Source organism: Apis cerana, linkage group LG1 (assembly GCF_029169275.1).
Source record: "Apis cerana isolate GH-2021 linkage group LG1, AcerK_1.0, whole genome shotgun sequence".
Classification (NCBI taxonomy): Eukaryota; Metazoa; Arthropoda; class Insecta; order Hymenoptera; family Apidae; genus Apis; species Apis cerana.
In genome coordinates this window covers 11,072,329-11,096,666 of record NC_083852.1, presented here as the reverse complement: position 1 = coordinate 11,096,666, position 24,338 = coordinate 11,072,329, and the positions used below count along the sequence as shown (strand labels likewise).

Here is a 24,338-nt window from a genome sequence, read left to right as displayed (position 1 = left end):
ATAAAATTATTAACTATTATAATTATAGCATTTTAATCTAGAATTTACATATATATATATATAAAGTTAAATATATAAAGTATTAATTGATCATATCTTTTCACAATGATTTTTATGTATTATTTATAAATTAACAAAGATATTTTATTAGTTTCAGAGGATAATAATAATTGCTGATAATGATATCTAATAATTTTTACGAATCGAATTTAGCGCTTAAATAATTCCTAACCTTGAAATTGAAACTATGCAAATTTGCATGTAAATGTTATATTTTTCGATGTTTCATTAAAATTCTTTTCAACACAAATAACTATTATTGTAAAATTTAATCGTCATCATATTATTAGCCTATTATGCATAAAATTTTAATCATAATAGTATAATAAACTGAATATATTAAATTATATTAAACTATAATATACTATATTATATTACAAAATATAATTTTAAATTACATATATTATACGTAATATCATTATTAATCATTTGATATATTTTTCATAAATCATAATTGCATTAAATATTGTACTTAGAACTTTATATTCAAAATTTATATTTAAAATGTATTTGCAAACGTATTTGTATAACAAAAGTAACAAAAAAAAAGTGATATTGCAGTCTTTGTTTAAAGCATATCGGATATTGTCATATAAAATGTGTGCTATTATCATTCGCGTAAGTATGTAAGAAATGTCGTCATGCATTTATCGATTTCTAAATTGAATGACATTATCCTGAATACAGCTGAATGTTATTCATAATACTTAGAAAATATATTATCATTTATTTGCATATTATTGCATATTTAGAAATAAATGATAATATATAATATAATATAATATAATATAATATACAATATAATATAATATAATATACAATATAATATAATATAATATACAATATAATATAATATACAATATAATATAATATAATATAATATAGTATAATATAATATATAATATATAATATAACATATAATAGATACTAAATTTTAATATAATCCGATATTTCAATTAAGAAGGTTAGGTTGATTATTTAATCATTTTTTATCTTCAAAATAAATTTAATTTAAAATTAATAATAATTATTATATGAAATTAATTATGATATACATATGTTTTATCAATTTATCATTTTATCAATTCGTAATCTGATTTGTAGAAAAGTAAATTTTTTTTTGAAGAAATAGATTATAGAATTATGATATAGAATATTTATGAAACAATTTTTGATTCAGTTTTATAGGTAAAATACATAGGTAAAATAATACATAAAAATATTGGGTTTATTTATTAAGTTATAAGCAATTTAAATTTGTATTAAATAAAACAAAACGGAAATAGATAATGGTATAATCGAAACAAAGCACTCTTCGTCTTGTTCCATTTAATGCAAATTTCAATTGCGTAATAAATATCAATTTTTATATAAAAATTTTATATTTATTTTGATTTTTAGAATCGATTCTTTCTGTTCCATGAATATATTAAATTTCAGATGGATGATTTAAGATCACATAATGAATGAATGCGAAGTCAATATGAAATAAATAATAATAAAAAATTTATTTTTTTCTTTTAAGAAAAAGATTTTAGTTATAATATCATAAATATATGCATATGGTGATATATTTATTATGTTGAAAGACTTATTTATTAATATTTAGATATATCAAATCTGAATTCGATATTTTATTTTGTTTCATAATATAATTTGAAACCACCGATAATTCTAATTAACTTGTTGAAGAAATGTAATCCTTCAATCTTATTTGTTTATTTAATAACAAAATAGAGATTATATATTTTTCAATCAAGATTATATATTTTTAAATTTCAAGATTAAATATAAATAAAAATTAATAAGAATACTTCTGTATAAATTTTTCATTTGTTAATTTATTCTTTTTTTCATTAAATTTATTGACATTAATTTCTAATTTATTCTATTTAAAGTCTTATAAGGTCTTTTATAGTATTATATAAGTTAATAGATAAGTCTTAATTTCAAATATTAAATTAAATATAAATATATATTTTACATTTCATAAATATTAAATATTATATAATATTAAAAATTATATAATAGAAATTATTATTTTATTTTGAAATTTAAAAAAAATAATCTTAAAAACAATTTTGTTATTCCTTTTCTTATTAATGTGAATATAATTTGAATATATATATTATTTAGAGATATTAATATAAATTGTGAGCGAAATTGATTATTATATATATATGAAATAAAAACATATTTATATTTTCATAAAAATTAAAGTTCAAAAAACAAGAAATATAATTTTCATTGAAAAACTTTATTATAAATTAATATTTTCGATTAATCTTTTACAATTTTTAATTCTTTTGTTCCTGAGTTAAATAACTTATGTAAATTGATAATATATTTATAAGGTACATTTAGAGGGACGATTTTAGAAACTAAAACAAAAGTTAATATATAAAAATATTGATTAAGATTCATTTATTAAGTTATAAACAACTAAACTTGCGTTAGATAAAGTGAAGCAAAAATAAATCCCAAATATCAATATTTTATAAATATACGATGTTTGATATATTGGATAACAGTCAATGACAATTGTATCAACATATTTTCATATAATATTTTCATAAATATTGGTTTTTTATTAATGATATTTGATTAATATTAATAATGTGTCAATTGTAAGTGAATATAATTCAATATAAGTCAATGTCAGTTGTATTAAACATCTCTATTTTTATTTTACATTTTTTATTTTTTTTTTATCATTTATTGGACGAAGTATTGAAAAACTACTGTTCGTTTAACAAGTCGAATAAATAATGATAAACAAAAAATGCTCTTTTAAAGCACAGGAATCTATAAGTATCAATAAATAGTTACATATTAATTAGCAAACACTAATTAATTAACTCTTTGTTTGAAGAATATTTTTTATCGACTCTGTCAAAATATTATATTAATTTTCATGTCATTAATGTATCATAATGGATATATTAATAAATATTAATATGCTTTTTTTAGATTGAGATAATGATAATGAGATAATGTGTGATGGTACATCAAAAATAATTTTAATAGAAGAATAATAATTTCAAATTTGATCAATGTCTAATTCTTATTTCTTGATTATTCTTATATTAGATTTTGCTTTTTTTACATAATTAAATTCTATATAAATTCATTATCAATTTTATATAAATTTCTTTATTTATTACATAGAATATTAATAAAAAATACAATTATATTTATATCATTATTGAAATGCTATTGAAATCAAATAGAAATAATAAAGAAAATTATTATCATTATTTAATTACAATTAAAATTATTTTATAGCAAAATATTGGTTATATTATTATATAAAATTATATAATTAAATTTATATAATAAAATTTCATAATTAATATAATAAAGTAGCATTTTGAATAAAAAATAAATAAAAGAGTAAATAAATAATTAATATGAATAGTAATTAAAAATATTTTAATTAATGAATGATGATGACAATTTTTATGATTTAGAATATCCAAATAAATTTTTTTATATATTTATTATATTTTTATATTTTTTTTCTTTCATATCCTCTTCTTTCTTTTTCAATTTTTTTTAAATTCAATACTTCATCACAAAATAGAATTGAAAATTTTGATAGAAAAGATAATTATTTATAGATAATAGATTAAGATAATGATATATAAATGATATATTAAGAAAAGAATTGAAATTTAACGAAATAAGACAAATATAGAGTAAGATAGAACGAAGATAAATTTTATCTTCGTCACTGTTATGGTGCCCTATCACTCACTTCACTCACTTTATTCAAAGGTAACCAAAAGTATCCCTTTATTCAAAGATAACGAATATATTAATATTCTATATGCATATTAGTAATCCGCTTAAATCTTCAGTTATTTTATTGAAGTTGTTCTACTTAAAGTTTTAGAACCTTAATGCTATTGAAGTTGATCCTATTTTGTACTTTATTGCTTCATTCAGTTTTATTACATTTGATATAACTTCTAATTATGTAAATCAAAAAAAATTCTAAACATTTGAAAAATATTTTAATGATTGAAATCTAATTTCTATCAACATTTATAGATTTTTATGCAAATTTATATTTTTTATATTATATGTTTTGCATATTTTATATGATCGAATAAATGGATATTTTTAATATAAATGAATATTTTCTTTTGATATTAATTTATTAATTTTTTTTATATATATTTTTATAATAATTGACATATAATATATAATATTATAAATTTAACTATATTTTGAATAAAATTTTTAATTAGAATATAATATTAAGAACTGAAAAAATTCTGAATCTGTAAAAATAGTAAGAGAATATTTGATATGATATTGAAATAATAATATTACATGAAATTTATCTACAATGATTTCTTTTTCAATAAATACTAATAATTTTTCTAGAGACTCATGAGAAAATTTTTATATAATATTATAATTTTAAATTGATAAATCTATATAATAAAATGTATTTTATAAATACTAAATTTGATATATATTTTAAATAATCTGACATATTTTTTACAAATATTCAATATCCCATCATGTTTTAGCTATAAAAAAAATTGTTTTATTGAATAATAAATTTTATATTTTATTTTATATTTTATATTTTATATTTTATTTTATATTTTATTTTAAACAAATTGAAATTAGATTTTAAAATTACAACAAATTATTATACAACTATTTTAATTCAAAGATGATTTTTTTTTAAATTTAGTTCAAAAAAATTATATGTTATATACGTTTTATATTTTAAAAAATGTACTTTTTTCTATTCCAGAAACCAAAGATATTCTACATGGGGTCAGTGGCGAGTTCAGAGCCGGTGAATTAATTGCTATAATGGGTCCCTCTGGGGCCGGAAAATCTACTTTATTGAATGTTCTAGCTGGTTACACGTGCGTATTTCTTAAATATTTGAAGAGTTTAAAGCCAAATCATTTATTATAAAAATATGATTATTGATTATTAGTATACGCTTTCACGTGAATATAACATAATTATGTCAGTATTTTATATTGCACATCGATTCTATAAATATTAATAATTTAACATTCATACATATTTTACTCATTTTTATTACTGCAATATTTAATTAAAATGCACACCAGGAGATGCGATATTGAATATATATAAATATTATTTTACAATAGAAGACATATCTTACAATAAATGAATATTATGAAATTATTTTTTTCATTAAATTAAAATGCTGTTATGAACGATTTTATTTTAATATAAAGAATAAAGAAACTTTAAAATTTAAATATAATAAATTAAATTTATAGTATATATTTGTTTTTATGTTTTTTTTTTATTATAACTTTTTTGTTTTGAAACTTTATATTTAAAATTATCTATATTTTATCGCATAAAAAATGTATTTATATATATAAATATTTATAATAAGTGAATGTTATATTAAAAATTTTAAAATGGATTAGTTAAAATTCTTAAGCAAATATTAAATGCGATATGGCTGCATATATTGCTGAGTAATCTTCTTACTCTATTTCCTATTCTATTCCTTACTCTATCTCTCATTTTACCTAATGCAAACTAAAATTACTTATAATTTAAAAAATAAGCTTCAACCGATATTTTTCTAACGATCTAAACATATTTTATAAGTATCATTAATATTTATTATTCTTATACTTTTTTTTATACTTTAAATTGTATTTATAGTCATCATTTTTTTATAGTTAATATTAAAAAATATATATTTATATAAATAATAATAATGAATAATAATAATAATTTATGGAAATTATTTTTTATTACTAAGTATTTTACAAGATATTAATATAATGTAATATTTATAAACAATTAATTTTATAAACCAATAATAATTATAAAATGACAATATATAAAAATTTCCTTTGAGATTTATTTATTAAGTTATAAACATTTTAAGATTGCGTTTAGATAAACAAAAAAAAAGATAAAAAATGAAATTTCTAAAGTTCTAAATAAAGTTGCCTTATTCTATTTTCATCTTACTTCATTTAATGTAAATTCAAATTGCTATAATTTAATACATTAAGCGACATTTTCATATATTAACTTTTATTTATTTTTAGAAACGACTTTTCAGAGATATTTCATGAATATTAATATAATATAGATATTTAAATAAATTGAAAAAAATTTCAAATATCCATAAATATTATAAACAAATAAAAATATTTATATTTTTATATAAAAAAATAATTTTTTTGATATAATTATAAATAAAATTATTTTTATATAAATTTTTTTATATAAAGAAAAAAATATGTATGAAAGAAAACATAATTTGAAATATAGTCTAATATTTTATAGCCAAGATTCTTGTATAATATATCAAGTATAAAGTAAGACAAAGTATCATTTAATCAATTTAATCAATATTTCTATAATACAAAAATTTTGATGACATTAATAATTATTGATGATTAATCATTAATCTGCTATTCTAAATAATCTTTTTAATCCTAATAAATAACTTTTAATCCTAGCAATATTACAAAATAATATTGCAAAATTTAAAATGAAAGAAATACTCTGTAATAATCTAAAAATTAATAATGCAATTGATTTATCTAAAAATAAAATAATTTCAGAGTGAAAGGAGTCCAGGGTAAGATTCTAATAAATGGAAAAGTTAGAGTACCGTATAGCGAGAGGTGGAAAAGGACTTCATGTTACATACAACAGGAATCCTTGATGAGAATAAGGATTACTGTGGGAGAAGCCATGACATTAGCTGCACATTTAAAACTTGGCTATAGTATCAGTTCAGCTTATAAGCACACTCAAGTTTGTAACTATAATTATAATTAATTTACTTGTTATAAATATGTAACATTTTTAAAAATCAATATTTATGAAAATTATTATTTTCATAAATAAAATATCGTATCGCATTTTCATATAATAAATAATGTTATTATTTTTATTTATTTAACAATAAAATGATTTATATAAAAATTATTTAATATAAAAATTAATATATAATAATATAATAATAAGAAATCTACAAAATATGATATTAGTAATAATATATTTTTCTATTATAAACTCTTGCAATTGTTGCCTTTTGTAAAAATTATCTAAATTAATTGAATACAAATTTTACTTAATAATTATTTAATAATTATTTAATAATTATTTTTAATTTAATAATTTAATAATTATTATTATATTTAAATATGATATGATACATATCATAATGAGTAATATTATTTGTATTATCAGGTTTTAGAATTGTTAGAAATGTTAGGTTTAAGTCATTGTTATGATACTCTATGTGGAAAACTGTCCGGTGGACAGAAAAAGCGATTGGATATTGCTCTGGAACTTTTAAGTAATCCTTCAGTATTATTCCTTGACGAGCCAACAACTGGTAATTATAACAAACAAATTTTAACAAATTTTAAATTTAAATTTTCGACATCACGCTCAAAATGCTTCATAGATTAGAATAAATTTTTATAAAATTTGTACATAGTATATGGAAAAATATTTATAAAAACTATTAATAGATTTTAAATGTTAAAAATATTATGTAAACATGTATTATGTTTATATTACACATTATGTATATATTAATGTAAACATATATAATCAAAATTTCTTTTTCTTCTTTTTTTTTCTTTTATTTTCTTATTATTATTTAATTATTATATTTTTTATTCTATTTAATTTTCATAATATTTATTGTTTCATTGTTTTATTTTGACATTATAATAATTAGGTACAATTGCTTAAAAAAAAAGTTAAAAATGATAAACAGTTTTAACTTTTAACAAATATAACAAATATAACAAATATAATAATTACAAATATAAAATACAAATATAAAATAATTATAAAATAATAGAAAAAGTATGATTAAATGAAGATTAAATAAAATGATAAAAAAATAATGATATAAATATATAAATATGAATGAAATTATTTGAAAATTATTTCGGAAATTATAAATAAATTGGAAGATTTTTAACAATCTTACTTGCTTGTATATATATTCTCTTCAATAATAATTTCTTTTAGTAAAACATTGTTATTATATTTTAATTAATGTAATTATTTCAATATTAAATTTTATCAATTTCAAAGTTTAATTTTATCAATTTTTTTGAATAACAATTTCGATAATTACATAATAATTATTTTTTGATAATAATTTGCTAATGAAACATTTATAAATAAAATTTTGTTTATCAAAAATTAATATTTTATCATAATTTGTTTTTTTAACAATAATCAATATAAATTATCAATAATCAATATAATATATAAATTAAAATATAATAAAGTATAATATTTTATTATTTTTGATATCAAATTATATTACGAAAAAAAAGAAAGATAAAAAAAATCAATAATTAAAAACTATATGTTTGAAATACAATACTGATAGTCAATTGAAACTACTTGAATTCTATTAGAAGTCATATCATAGATTGCTTTGAACATTTCGTCAAGGCCCCTAGTTAATATGATACAAATGCTTTACAATAGCAATTCATGCACAACTCCATTTTATTTTAATCCCAATCATTTTATTTTAATTTTTATTATTATTATATGTTAACTGTTCCTATTAACATTAAAAATAGTAAAATTATGTATATGTTAAAAAATTGTAAAATATATTAGAAATATTAAATATGAATAAAAATGAAAAATTTATTCAGCTAATATTTTTTTATACAGTATACAGATAGAAATAAAGCAAATTTTTCTCTTTAATATGTTCTTATTATCAAAGTTACATAAAGATAATACATAAATAGCATATAACGTTCACAATGACTAATTTGTGTTTTGCTGCATCATTGTCAGTAATTGTATATTATATTGTATTATACAGTATAATTGTATATTAAACTACAATCATACTTTCTGGAATTGTTCTTTTTGTTATATTTAGAATATAAATTATATTATATTCAAATTATTAAACTTTTTCTTTCTTTGAATTTTTATAATCTTTTGCATCAATATTAAAAGAGACAAAAATTCTCTTATAGATTTAATATAATAAAAATCTTTTGAATTCTTTTTAATTTTTCTTTTTATTTTAGGTTTGGATTCATCCTCATGTAGTCAGTGCATCGCACTATTAAAACGTCTTGCTAATATAGAAAGGCGTACAGTAATATGCACGATACATCAACCAAGTGCATTGCTCTTAGAAATGTTTGATGCTATTTATGCGGTTGCTGATGGATATTGTATATATAAAGGCCCAGTAAAATCTTTATTACCTCATATGTCCTCGATTGGAATTAATTGTCCACCTTACCATAATCCTGCAGACTTTCGTATGTAGATTGATATTATATTCATTTAATTTTCATACTAATTGAAATTTATACACTACTCAAATCAAATGACAACATTTAAGGAGTCTTTTTTAATCATTGATATTACTATTATTAAATACATTATTTTAAAATTATTATATATATAGCAAAAAGAAATATATAATTATTAAATTGTTAGAAACATAATTATATAGTTGTTATCGAATTGATGATGCAAATCAATAAAAATGAATCTACATAAAAAAAAATAAATTGAAAATATAGAATAAAATTTTTTTCTTATTGAAATTCATTTCTAAATAATTCAAGTTTCGTATATTTGCATATATTTAGCTTTATAGATTAGTTTTTGTTGCTTTTTTACATATATGAATTTTATTAATATCATGACTTACTATTATTTTCAAATCAAATTTTCAATCTTTGACGTAATATACAATAAGAAAATATATTTATATAATTGTTCTGTTAAATGTATTGGCAATGTAATTTTTATGATTAATTATTAATTATTATATTATTCGTTAATATTTTGATAGAATAGTGATTCAAAGAACAGAGGAAATTACAAAACATTTTAGATTTTTTTATCAATATGATAGTTATTTTCGATCAATGGTAAGAAATGTAAATAAAATCAAATTTTATAATATATAAAAGAAAATCCTAGATTAATTAATAAAATATCTTGTTTTTTTATTTTACACATAATAATTTAAAATAAAAATTGTTTCTTGACTATTTTGTTTTTTAGATATTACATGTATATGTATATCGCAATATTGATAGAACAATAAAAACAAAAAATTTGATTTGCAAATAATAATAATAATTATATTAATAAAGTTTATATATGTAAATATAATAAAAAACTAATATATAACATAATTAAGTTTACATTTATTTAATAAATTTTCAAGATCAATTTGAAAATATTTGAAAATAAAATTTCGTATTAAAAAATATCACTCTACTTTTCGATTTATATTTCATATAGATTTATCTTTTATGATTTGTATTACCAATTACCAATCATATAAACATTTATAAAAGAATATTATTTTATATTTCTTTTGTCATCTAAATTATATGTAGTATCATATAAGAACATAACTTTTGATAATATTATGTATAGAGAGAAATATTTTAATGATATTGAACAAATAACTTAACTTATTTAAGATTCCACAATGTTAATTAAATTACAATACAATCTTTTTTTTATGTTTGTTATTACAGTTTTAGAAATTGCAATCGGTGATTATAATATTACTGTGGATAAATTAGCAGCTGCCATGGATACGATGTGCAAGAATGACAAGACCGTTATTTATACGATGAAACCACAGTTAGACGGTAATTGCAATGTTTTCTTATTCATTTATCTTTTTAGATTTCTCTTAATATAACTGTACGTATCTATAAAATTTCTAAAGTTCTATTATACTTACTTTCTATTATAACTATTATTAATATTATATTAATTATAATATAAAAATTAAAAAGTATTGAAATTCATTCTATCTTTACAATTCATTTAATTTTATAAAAAATATTTAATATGTAATTATATTACTTTTTACTGACTTTTTATCAATATAGAAAACATGAAAGAACCACCTCGATCAGCGGGATTCATTGCTCAGTGTTATTTACTTTACAAAAGACAATTACTTTGTCTTAAGAGGGATTATACATTATTAGTAGTACGTCTATTATGTCATTTGTTAATTGGAATAATCTTTGGTTATCTGTACATGGGAAGTGGTTATAGAGCCAACGGTGTACTTGCTAATTATGTTTATCTCTACGGATCATTGTTACTTATCGTGTATACCGGTAAAATGGCTGTCACACTTGCCTGTAAGTATTTATTTATTTAATTATTTATTCATTTAATATTGTATTACAATATTATAAAATATATTAACTGTTTTTAATATAGAATTTTCTATCATAATAATATATTAAAATATATTGGTATATAACAGGTATCATCGAATATATAATGGATATTACACGAACTAAGAACTAAAAACTTTCTCTTCTGAATTACAATTCACTTTCTCGAGAATTGTTCCTCTATATTTTTTTTTTATTATTTTATATACTTCATTTAATTTTAATTCTCTTTAATAATCAGTAATTATATTTATAATATAAAAAAATTTTTATATTAATTTTTTTTTTAAATTGATGTTTTTAAATTTATTCAATATTTTATTTATTAATATTTTAGTTATAAAAAAATTGCATCGTATCAAAAAAAAAAAGTTGTAGAATATCAATTTTACAACTTTACAACAAACAACGATTTAATCTTCCTTTATATTATTTCTTCCTTTATATTATTATCATTTCGCACCATTAATGGTAGAAAATGTAGGTCAAGGAACTTGGTACGTAGTTGTATTTCAGACTGAATAATAATACAAAGAAGAGTTAACAGTATCTCTAATAGACATTCACTCCCGTAAGCCAAATGCATTTTTCTCGTTTATTGAAGCATTGCTGTTTATTTTATCATACATTTCTTTTTTTGTAAAAGATATTAATAATTCATCATTCTTATAATTTATCTAAATTATTTCCATAAATAGTTGTTATTGCTTTCAGTTAATTTTTCTTTTTTTCTTTCAGAAAATATTTCAAGGAAAATTCGTTATAAATTTCGTTTTATATATTTTACATGTTACTATATAAAAATGGAAACAAATATTTAATAACATAACGATTTTAAAATTCAGATTATTTTGTTTCATATTTTGTACTATACTAATATAATTTTCTTAATTTAAAAAGAGAAAAATATATATGTACATATATATTTATAATTTATTTTATGTATAATTACAAGTAAAATTAAAATTACAAGCAAAAAATTCTGTTTAAATGTTAATGGAAAATTTTTTATTTAAAATTAACTTTTAATTTTATATTTAATACATAATTTATATACATAAAAAAATTAAAATATAATATAATAAATAATTAAAAAAATTTGAATATTTCTAGTTCCACTGGAAATGCGGATATTAACAAGGGAACATTTCAATCGGTGGTATCGGTTAGCACCATATTATATTAGTATGCTACTAGTGGAAATACCTTTCCAGGCATCTTGTGCAGCAACCTATTTGGTTGTAAGTTATTGGTTAACAGGACAACCTGTAGAAACTCCTCGTATAATTTCTTTTATGGTTGTCAGTATCGCTGCTAGTTTAACGGCTCAAGCATGGGGTTTTTTTATTGGTGCGACTACACCAGTTAATGTACGTATATTTTTTAAATCATTTATCATGATTTTAGAATATGTAATTATAAAATATATATGAAATATTCCATATGTTCTATATAAATAATTTATGAAAAATAAAATATTAATTTTTTCAATATAATGTATGTTATTGTAGGTTATTGTGCAAATGTAAAAATGCATAAATTAAAATATTATCGATTTTTCAGAGAATGTATTATATATTTTGTGTTTTAGTAAATGTTCATTCATTATAAAATTTTATTTCTTTAATTAATCTATAATAGATTTATAATAGACAAGCATATAAATTACAAAATCTAAATAAAAAAATTTATAATTTTATTAATTAATTATGTAAATATATCCTAAACATTTAATTGCAATGATTCTTTCAAGTTGATAAATTGAAAATTATTTTATTGGATAATTATTAGAAAGAAAAAAGAGAATATAATTTGTATATTTTTACTTAATATTTAATAAAAATATATTATATTATGATATTAATAATATATTATAATATTTATCAAAAAAATATAACTTTGAAAATTATAATTTAATTTTTTTTTCTTTCTAGATCGCAGTATTTGCAGGACCCATAATTGCAGTACTATTTTCTGTATTCGGATTTTGTATTCGTTACATAGATACGCCGCAAATATTTCGATGGATGTTTTATATATCATACTTTCGTGCCAGCTTTCACAGCCTTTTACACACTGTCTATGGTTTTGACCGGATGGACTTGAAATGTGATGATTTCTATTGTCATTATAAAAAACCAGCACAATTTCTTAAAGAGATGGAAATTGCTGATACAAGTGTTGCAAATAATCTCATTTTAATACTTGGTATTGGCGTATTAATGCATTTGTTAACTGCTAGTGCTCTCTGGTGTAAACTTAATAGAAGATAAAGATTATTCCTAATTTTGGTGATCCACTATTGCCTAATAATTATATACTTACCGTGACAATGGTGCTAAAAGAAATTTCTCTAGAATTCGTAGATATGGATTGATAAAATTTTTATTTTTATTTATATTTATCTTAATAAAAAAAATTTAGAATTTATAAAATTCTTTATTGCATAAATTAAATTCTTATATCTTTGTACTTATGAATTATGGAAAGGTTTTTGTTGAAGTTAATGTTGGAAACATTATGCACATATTTTTAATTTGTGATGGCAATATATAAACTTAATTGTATTAAATAATATATAGAATTTCTAATTTAAATTTATTATTACATGTTCTTTTATAATTACATGTTACTTTGTAATTATTGCATTGATTAACTTATTATACATTTTTTTTAATCAAATGTATTTTATACATTAGAAACTTTTATAAGAAATGAATCACGAAAGCTTTAATATATTCGTGATATTTGATGTATATTTAATTATTATATAAATATATATGTAATGTACATATACAATAATTAAAGAAAAACTTATTTTCTTATCACATTTTTATAGATTATTATCTAATAATATTTATCATTTTACATAGTTGTAATGTCATCAATTTAAAAAATTAGTCATAAATTAATTATCAATTTGATTACTGATCAATTTGGAACTGATATTAGAATAAATATATTAAAATTTTATTGTAAAAAGTTTTGTTATAAATATTATCATTTAATATTAAAAAGTTATTTATATTTTTATATTTATTATAAATGCGATCAGTAAATAGACAATAATTTAAAAAAAAATCATGTTTTTTTATTTTTAATATAATGGATATAATTATTTAATGTGATATATTTTAAATATTTTTAATATTCTTTAATATAATTTTATAATTATATTTTGCATCATTTCAATTTTCTACTATATTAATTAGACAAATCATTTTGTTTATAAAGAGATAAGTCATTACATCAATCATTATTGTTTTAACTATGAAATAAAATTCATAATCAAAATAAACAAATTTTATCCAAATTATTCACAAAATTGATTAATAAATATTTATTCTAAAATTACAGCTGTTACAAATTATTACAAATTACATTATTAAATATATTAAATTAGATTTTCTAATTAAAGATAAAATTAACTTAAAAAAAAAATAAGTAAATAAAAATCTAATTGAATTCGTATTTTATATTTTTGATAATGGTAATTTAAAAAGAAAAATAACTATTTTATATTTTCAGTTTTTATTATATTTTGTATCCAATTTGTTTCTACATTCGGATACATTATTAATTTTTTCTTTCATTAATATCATATACAGATATAATGCTAATACAATTTCCCCAATCTATTTCAGTGGATAATTATTATAAAGTGGCCGGGGAAGAAAATAATTTTTTTCGCATAAATTACACAAAATTAAGTTACAACTAAAGCTCGTTTCACGCGCACGCACGTACATATCTTTATTTTCGAGATTAAATAAAATTTGTAAGAAACAAATATCAAGAGATCATATAAACTAACTCAAATTACTAATTTTTTTTAAATTAAATATACATATAAATATATATATATATATATATGTATATATATATATATATATATTTATGTTTAATAAACGCTATGTTGTGTTCACTATATTATACTAGATTACGAATACAAATCAACGAAACAAAAGAAATGAACGATATATAGAATTAGAAACATATTTTTATAAGTAACCATGTTGAAATAGCGCAAAAATATTAATATTATAGTTTTGATATTGACGAAGAATTAAATTTAGATGTCTAATACATACATGGTAATACACATATTTCTTTAATAATAAAAATTTTCATTTAATAATCATTTAATTAATTTTATAATGAACACATAATTGAGTACTATAATTTACCAGCGATTCTTATTCTTAGAAAACAAAAATAAAAAAAAAAAAAACGAAAAAGGATTTATAACTCTCCACATTAAAGGGATCAATAGTTGTCAGAAATGCAATGAAATTTCATAATTAAAATTTAATTAATTTTAAAAATAAATTTGAAAATAGTTAATTTTCACTTTATTAAATATTTAAATAATTAATAAAAATACGTTATAGATTTTAGTGAAATATATATATATAATATTATATATTTATAAACATCATGTAAAAATTTTACATGAAACAGCATGATCATAGTAAATCATATGAAATATATTTTACTAAAATTTTAATATAATTTGCTAAACTTTTCATTATGATAATTATATATCTTTATACAAATTTTTATTTATATAAATATTATAGAACATAAAATGAAAATTAAGAAAAATTATGAAATATACAACTACTGAACCCTTTTAAAAGTGGTTTATTTATACGTTTTTGATAACGTATTATGATTTAACATGATTTTTATTGAGAAATATGCAATGTAAATCTCTAAAGTGTTCATTTTAGACGCTTATTTATAGAACAAAGTAAAAAATGCTTTTAAATTACATATGTGGGATTCATTACTTAAAAACATCTCATATCTTATTCACATTCTGTAAATATATACAGAAGTATATTGCATAAATTTTATTTCTATTCTTTTTTAATCCTTATTATCTGTTGAATATTTTGTTTTTAACAATTCGTGGAATTTGATAAATTGTTCTAACTGCGTGTAAATATAAGAAATAAAACAACGCTTCATTCATTTTGTATGATAGAAAATCTTGAATTTGAATTATATTCTAATTACGTGATAAATAGTTAAAAATTCGAACGTGTTTAATTATAACCACAGAAAAGAGACATAATCTGTAACACCGTAATTTCTTTAATATTTTTTTTTCTCGTCGAGACATTGTAACATTTATATTAAATTTGTTTTCCATTAAATCAAGATTGCTAATATTCATTATGAGCGTATTTAACAAATAATAGTATATTTAAAAACAAAGAGATATAATACCAATAAAAATAGTCGATAAGTTAAAAAATTAAAAAAGCAAAAAAAAAAAAAAAAAACAAAAAAAAAAAAACGAAATAAAAAGAAAGAAAAAAAGAAAGAAAATAAGAAATAAAAATGAAGAAAAATAAAAACCTGTTCATTTGGTCCATTCTAAAACGCATACAAGTTTAGAAAAAATCAAATTATTAGATACAATTATTTGTATATATTATGTACAGTAATTTAATATTATTTGTCTCTATCGATTATTTACAACGAACCGTATATAATTTTTTTCTAATCACAATATTTCGACGGTTTCACCTTTCTTTGCGCCTCCGATTCATCTTCTGTCCCATATAAATGATATCGGTGCTTCATTTCGGTCGCAACAGACTTTAATGAAATCATTTAAAATAATAAAAAATCAACACAAATTCATAATAAATAAATCAATAATAAAAATGCATTAAAAAAAAAAATAAAGTGAATCATGTAAAGAAGAATCCTATTCCTCAAAATCCTGCTAAAGAACTTTTTACGCAAATACATTAATTTATTACTAAACTCACCAAACGTGAACGAACTCTTTTTGGCATATCTTCTTGTAAGCTATAAATCTCGTTTCGTTTTAATACGAGTTGTGAACCATCCTCGAAAATTACCTAAAAAATATAGTTATAATTTAAAAATTAATCTATAACTATATAATTAATTTACATATAAATGCAATAATATAAAAATATTAATACATTATTATAAAATACTTACAGTATACATGATTCGGTGATTTGTACCTTCAAAGATACCATTGTATAAGTTTCCATCCGTCCATTTTACAATGACTGCAGCACCTTGTTGCGGTGGATTTCCAGGATCATAATTCTATATAGAATAATGAAAACATTTTTACACATTTTTTAAATGAAAATAAAATATCCATATATATATACTTACTGTAATATCTGATGGATATAAATCTTCGCTAAAACTATCATCACTAAATGTAACCATGTAAAATAAAGTATCATGTATAGAATCTACTTTTGCTTTATAATATCGCGTATTACGATGTTTTGCCCATACAATTTCTCCTTGTCGAATCGTTGGTATCTTTTCTTTTCCATCACCATGTCCATCACATGTTATCTACATAATAATCTCTATTATAATTTTAATATAATTTAATATATAATTGAATTTTATGTAAATCCTTTTTAAAATACCTGAAGTTCTGGTGAGTTGTATACAGGTATTGTAAATGTAGCACCAGAAATAAGTCCACAAGATGGATGAAATAGATTATTACACTGATTACAATTAAGACACGCCCCATCTTTCTGCCCGCAGTAACAACACTGTTGTTTGACATTATTTGGTTTGATGGTTAATACATTAATAGGATCCTTATTTATGGCATCCTTAAAAGTTACACCTGGTAATAGAAGAGCGCACAATATATGCGCCCAATTACTATCGCTAGTTCGCTTAAGAGCTCCTCCTCGCATAGGACACAAACAACACATCTATATTATAAAATAATAAAAATTAATCAAAATATTTATTAAAAATAAAAAAAAAATAAAATGATAATAAAAAAATAATTTTATATACGTACTACTTGTGTTTTACCAGCTTTGCACTTATCACAAGCCCAATTTCGTAAATCTGTAGATAATACGGTGATTCCATAACAGGAGGCATGAACCGTAACGTGACACTCTCTACAACGTAAAAGCTTATCATTTTCTGGTTCAACGACTTGTTCCTTTGAATTTGCAACGAATACATTCGCAGATACCTAAAAAATATGTTTCAATAAAATTTCTTCTGAAAATTTACCATTTTAAATGAAAATAAATATTATTTACCCATATTGGAGAACTTTCTGGTAAAACAGTAGGTTTACAATACTTCCAGTCTGGTGGCATTAATCTACCATGTCCATTACAACTCGAGGTAAACGGAGCGCAGATCGCACAGTGAGAAATTTGAGCACTCCAATAATCATTGAATGCTTTTAATAACTCATTATTCGGAACACTAGGATATAACATGTCGGATATATGTCCTGGTACCATCGAAATACGATGAGACACAGAAGGTGATTGATCTACAGATGTAATTGTATTTGACTCTTCTAAATTTGTTGTTCCGAGTATTTTCGTCTCTATAGATATTTTTTTCCTGGTAGTAGCCTTTTTTAATTTCTCTTTTGGTTTCCGCCTCGAGTTTGTTAATTGTTTTAATGGTGATATACTGTGGTACATAGTTTCAGAACTCTTTTGTATATTCTGACTTTGTAATTTATTATCAATTGTAATTACGTTCGGAAACTGTTCTTGTTGTAAGTGTGAAATAGTAATTGTTTTCTGGGAATCCTGTAAATCCGTGATGGAATGATTTGTAGTATATTGTATACTAGTATCTGAATTTGTAATATTTATATTTTTATTGAGTTGAACGATTTCCAGTGGAGCATCCACTTGTGTGGATACAGTTTTTACTTTATTAACAATAGTACTTCCGTTTTTGAACGGTTTCCTATTATAAATTTCTTCTTTCTGATTAATTGTTTTTCTCATAAATAATGAATCTTGTGATTTTGGTATAATTTTTACAAACGAACTTGCTGTATTCGGAATCGAAGTAGAAGTCTGTAAATATTTTTTATTAAAATCGATCGTTAATGGTGATTGAGTATTTAACGAGATATTTCTGCATTTAGAAGTTGTAGTTAAAAAGAATGTATTGTTGCTCGTTAAATTTAATGATGAAGATGAAATAGTAGTTTCAGGAGCGTCTAAACTTGTTGAAGAATGAGCTTGCTCATCTCTCATATCCTTTAAAAAGAATAAGCTATTATTACTAGTAGAAGGTTGCCAAAATTTTGTTGCCATCATTTTTGATGTATCTGTAGTGGATCTCTTTCCAAGACTTTTAATATCTGCTTTCATTCCACTCACACATGTTACAGATTGTGCTAATGGTTGAGCTAAGATTGTATTTTTCGCAAAAATACCTTCTAATCGTGGTATTTGAATTGCGCATGAAGTTAAAGGTTTTGACAATTCCACAGTCTTTGTTTCGTTTGCTAATTCTTGGTTTAATGTTTCTTTTTGTAAAATCGGTGGATTAGGAAAATTTGTATTAAGAAACATAATGCCTGAACCAGAAAGCTTAGGTTCTCGAGGTTTGGCAATAGGCCAAGTCTTTGGTGAAACTAATAAGTTTTTTAATGGTATACGAGTATCGTTTTCTTCTCCAATGGATTTTACAGAATCAACTTTTGATACATTAGATACATCAGTTGCAGATATATTATACGCAGATTTTAAAACGCTCAATCTAGGAGCTTTAATGATATCTTTTTTCGTATAATTGAATATAGTTCCTTCAGTAATAATTGTTCCCACACTTTTGCAACTAGTAAGAGTGTTCGATTTTGTTTCTTGTGTATTGATATTTGTATCTTCGTTAGTGCATTCAGATTCTATGACTTTATCGATTTTATGAATAGGTTTTATTTGATCTGAAGAAATATTTTTCAATGAAATTTGCTTAGAAATTGATGGTTTTACTGTAGTTATACTGGTTTTTTTTGTACTCTTTGCATATAAATTTACTCGCTCATTCACACTATTATCTATAATTTTTTCCATTTCTTTTGTATTATTATATATAGAACTTGCAATTTGACTATTATTTGCAATACTTACTAAATTTTTTTCTTTAATGGAATTCATATTAATTTCATTATCAGAAGAAATTATATGATTACTTGTATCTTTATTAATTGTTGGCGTCTTGTGTAAATTAAGACTTGGCATAGCCATCAATTTCCGTTGTACATCAGCATCTGATACATCCAAAGGCTCATTAGTATCGAAAATAGATATGTTCAAATGTTTTCGTTTAGTTTTATTTATGTTCTTTGATTTCATTTTCTTTGATTCTCCAGACTTTGAATGTTTTTTCTTTTTCTTCAATGGTTTATCAGCAGCTTCTGAAAAATCTGAACTTTCTTCTACTTTTATATTTTCAATAATATTATTACTTGATATAATGATATTAGAACTTCCTTGAAGATTATTTTCTAATTGAGCATTTTGCTCAGAAAATGTTGAAGGTAGGAAATTAAAACTATCGCTTGGCTCCATTTTTATTTCAGTCTTCACTTTAACATTTTCATTAATACTTTTGTTATAATCTTTTTTAGATTTAGATTTATCAGTATTTTTTTTCTTACGTTTTCGACTTTTTTTGCGATTATAACCGTCATCGAACACGGAAGCTTCATTCACATCTACAATAAAAATCATTCATTAGATTTCATAAATATAAATTATAGACAAATTATAATATATATAATATAATATATTATTAATTATAATATATTATAGATAACTTGATTTTACATATATATATATATTGAAATAAAAATATAATCTTTACCCATTTCTCCAGCTTTTAACCATATATCTTCTAAAACTTCCAATTGTTGTTCATCTGGTTGATCGTCTACTTCTTCCAATTCTAAATCTTGTAATACTTTTTTAACATCTGGTGGAATATCAGGACGGTTTACAAGTTCTTCCATATCAACATCAGGATTTGTGGCCATTATGTTTTTCTTTTTATGTATAGTATGCCGTTTATTTTTTGGAGCAGCATTCAAATAACTTTGTGGTAATTGACTATTACTACACAAAAGATCCATTTGAGAAGGCATAGGTGCAGCTGTTTGTTTGGGATCTTCAGGATGAGGACCAATATCTTCTCCACGTAACCATAATTCATATCTATAATATGTTTTAAATTTATTCCACGTATTCCATATATATTGAAAATGCTTTTTCTAAGAATTACTTTTTACCTTTCTGGCTGAAACCGTTTTACAAATGTATCCATAGATATTTTAACCATATCTTTACTGCAGGTACACTGTGTAGCTCTTTTCCCATATTCTACCCATCGTGGAGCAGCAAAATTTGTGGATTCAGCACAATTGAATCCATGATTAAAACCTGCATGATATCCATAAGGAAAAGTAATCATAATTTCTCCAGCTTCTTGTGTTATCTAAAAAAGAAAAAAAATATTAATTACAATTTTTATTTCTATATAATCTTTAATTTATAAATAATTGAAACTTACTTTATTACATGGAATAGAATATTGTTTTAATATTTGAGGTGAAATAAGAGACATTTTATGACGCAGAAAAGCTTGACAACTTTGATAACTTGATGGAAAAAAACCACTTGCTAATCTCTCTAACCGTCGACCATGTTCTGGTGGTATAGCATACCAGGTTTTTGGAGCTCCAAAATGTAAATAATTTATGGAATATAAATCCATATCTTCTGTATGCCATGCAAATGTAGTTTTCCACATTCCAAAATACAAATAAGCTGTATTAACACCATCAATAGATATACCATAATCTTTATTCACATAATCAAGTATTGTCCCCAAATGATTGATATTCCATTCTTTTACATCTGGATCAGTCAATGAGCCAGATACATCTGCTCCATATATTGGTGCTACATATGTTATATTTTTCCAATATTTTCTTTCTAAGTCTTCATAATCAAAGTGACGAGGAGTATTATATCTTTCAGAATTAGCTAATTTGCTATATTCTTTAACAGTCATAGATTTTTTTTGTATATTAATTTGTTGATAAAGACCTTGTTTACCAGTTACAACCTGACAAATTGGTGCAGGGATTGTAAGATCTAAATCATCTAAATCATAACCTTTTTTTCTTGGAATCCATTCAGGTGGTGGAATTACTTTTGCTAATCCAGCTTTATGAGCTCCTTTGCTTTCCATATATTCTACATACTTGGTAAAATCCTTAAATTCTTCATATGTGGGTCTAAAGACCTGAATACGCGGGGTACCCCGTGAAATGTTGCTAACCATTTTTTTCTCAATTTACATACCTAAAAAAGAATTGAACTTCATAAGAGATAGTTAATTCACTTGAAATATAATCATTTACACTTCAAAATATTAAGATTAAATATAAATTAAATATTAAAACACATTCCATAAAAATTTAGAAAAATTTGGAAAATTAATTCTATTTAAAAAAGTTTACTCACAAATTTACGAATATATATCTATGATATAGGTAAATAAAACCATAATTGTGACATATAAACAATAAATCAAACATCTAGATTCATAACACATACGATATTAATTTAAAATATATATATAATAAAAAAACGAACAAAATAATATGATATAATACTTTTAACCATAATTAAAACAATATAAGATAATTCTATTCAAATTTGTTTTCATAAATAACAACATTCAAAAACGAGAAGTTGAAAACGAGGTGCAATGTTTTTGAGTCGAGACGCGCCGGAGGTGCATAAACAAAATGGATGGTATCTATTGTCAAGGAATACTTCTTAAAATAAACTTTCTTACGCTTCTGAGATAGGTTTCAAAAACTAAAATGACATGCCGTAAGGAAATAGAATTATTATTAATATTAATGATTTGCATCATGTATTTGATTTTTAAAGAGGGTTTCCACCGTAGAAATGATAGCTGTTAACGAAATCTCGTGGTGGTGGATATATTGACCGATACAAATCAACGTGTTTAAAATTGTACGATTTTTCACATCACTGTCAAACACAATATATTACTTACATTGAAATTGGACGTTAAAAATCATCTTTTCTGTATAAACACCATGTTCATCCAGATATTGTGATGGATCTTGCGATTTGACACATCTACCGCTATACCCCGCGCGTCTCATAAAACCAATAAAGATGGCGTTCAGTTTAGAACGCTAGAACATCAACGTGTGAATAGAAAGCGGTAAATTTAAATTTTTGCATTTTGTCACGTACGTAAATTTTTGTCAATGTTATTATAGAAATTTTATATTATATGTATTTATTATGAAATATTTGCTTTTAATATTTATGTTTCTAACTCTGTATATAATTACAGAATATAAAATATTAAAAATCAATTTATTAATATTATGATTATCAAAGAAAATTTCTTTTTTATGATATTAATAATGATATAAATAGAAAAAAATAAGTTGTAATGTATATAAAATTTTATTGCACATATAAAATAATTAATTTTATATATATTTATAATATTAATTATATTTTATACATATATTTTAATAATATAATAACTTAAATACATATTATATATTGTAGTATCTATATAATTAGATTTTTTTTCTAATGCTAATTAATGAAAATGCAATTTCTAATTAAATATATATTAATTATTTTATATACAGTGTATAGAACTCCATCTTTTGTCATTTATATATAACTACTAATATACTCAAATGATAAAAAAGTAAAGATAAAATAAATATCAATAATAATATTTAATATATATAAACAAAAAATTATATTCAAAAAATATAATTTATTTATAATTATAATTATTATATATAATTTATAATTAATTATATATTATTTATTAAAAATACAAATAATTTATTAAAAATAAAAATACGTTATATTATATTAAAATATAATAGTAATATTGTAATATGTTAATGATTGTTATAAATTATATAATTATATAAAATTATTGTTATAAATTATAGTTATAAATTTTTAATTCTATTCATTTAATTATCAATAAATATTGTATTATATAATATACTTAAAATTTAAATAAACTTTTATAAGTTTGCTATCATCAAACACTTTATTTTAAATTATCTTTAGTATAAAAATTATCTTTTGTATAAAAAAAAGAATACAAGCATAATTATAAAATTTATTTTTGATATTTATTCTAAATTCATTGTATTTATTGATATATTTTACATTATTA

General features: G+C 20.9%; 2 protein-coding genes across 2 annotated transcripts in view; one reads left to right on the top strand and one right to left on the bottom strand.

Annotated features, from left to right (window-relative positions):
* LOC108001803 (ATP-binding cassette sub-family G member 1) overlaps nucleotides 1-14,098 on the top strand; it is a 30,789-nt gene extending 16,691 nt beyond the window's left edge. Inside the window, exons 3-10 of the mRNA XM_062072046.1 lie at nucleotides 4,835-4,952; nucleotides 6,660-6,855; nucleotides 7,294-7,441; nucleotides 9,129-9,368; nucleotides 10,611-10,727; nucleotides 10,974-11,234; nucleotides 12,387-12,643; nucleotides 13,208-14,098. Coding sequence (XP_061928030.1) covers nucleotides 4,835-4,952; nucleotides 6,660-6,855; nucleotides 7,294-7,441; nucleotides 9,129-9,368; nucleotides 10,611-10,727; nucleotides 10,974-11,234; nucleotides 12,387-12,643; nucleotides 13,208-13,546 — 1,676 coding nt within the window. The 3' untranslated portion in view covers nucleotides 13,547-14,098. The remainder of the gene's footprint in view (nucleotides 1-4,834; nucleotides 4,953-6,659; nucleotides 6,856-7,293; nucleotides 7,442-9,128; nucleotides 9,369-10,610; nucleotides 10,728-10,973; nucleotides 11,235-12,386; nucleotides 12,644-13,207) is intronic.
* Nucleotides 14,099-14,787: 689 nt separating this feature from the next.
* LOC108001800 (uncharacterized) lies at nucleotides 14,788-23,307 on the bottom strand. The gene is made up of 11 exons (XM_017063005.3): nucleotides 23,169-23,307; nucleotides 21,645-22,441; nucleotides 21,364-21,569; nucleotides 20,943-21,289; nucleotides 18,359-20,793; nucleotides 18,106-18,288; nucleotides 17,714-18,013; nucleotides 17,445-17,636; nucleotides 17,259-17,372; nucleotides 17,060-17,152; nucleotides 14,788-16,883 (listed from the first exon to the last, which is right to left on the bottom strand). Exons 2-11 carry the CDS (start codon nucleotides 22,419-22,421, stop codon nucleotides 16,785-16,787), a joined length of 4,746 nt encoding a protein of 1,581 aa, XP_016918494.1. The 5' UTR covers nucleotides 22,422-22,441; nucleotides 23,169-23,307; the 3' UTR covers nucleotides 14,788-16,784.
* Nucleotides 23,308-24,338: the final 1,031 nt, after the last annotated feature.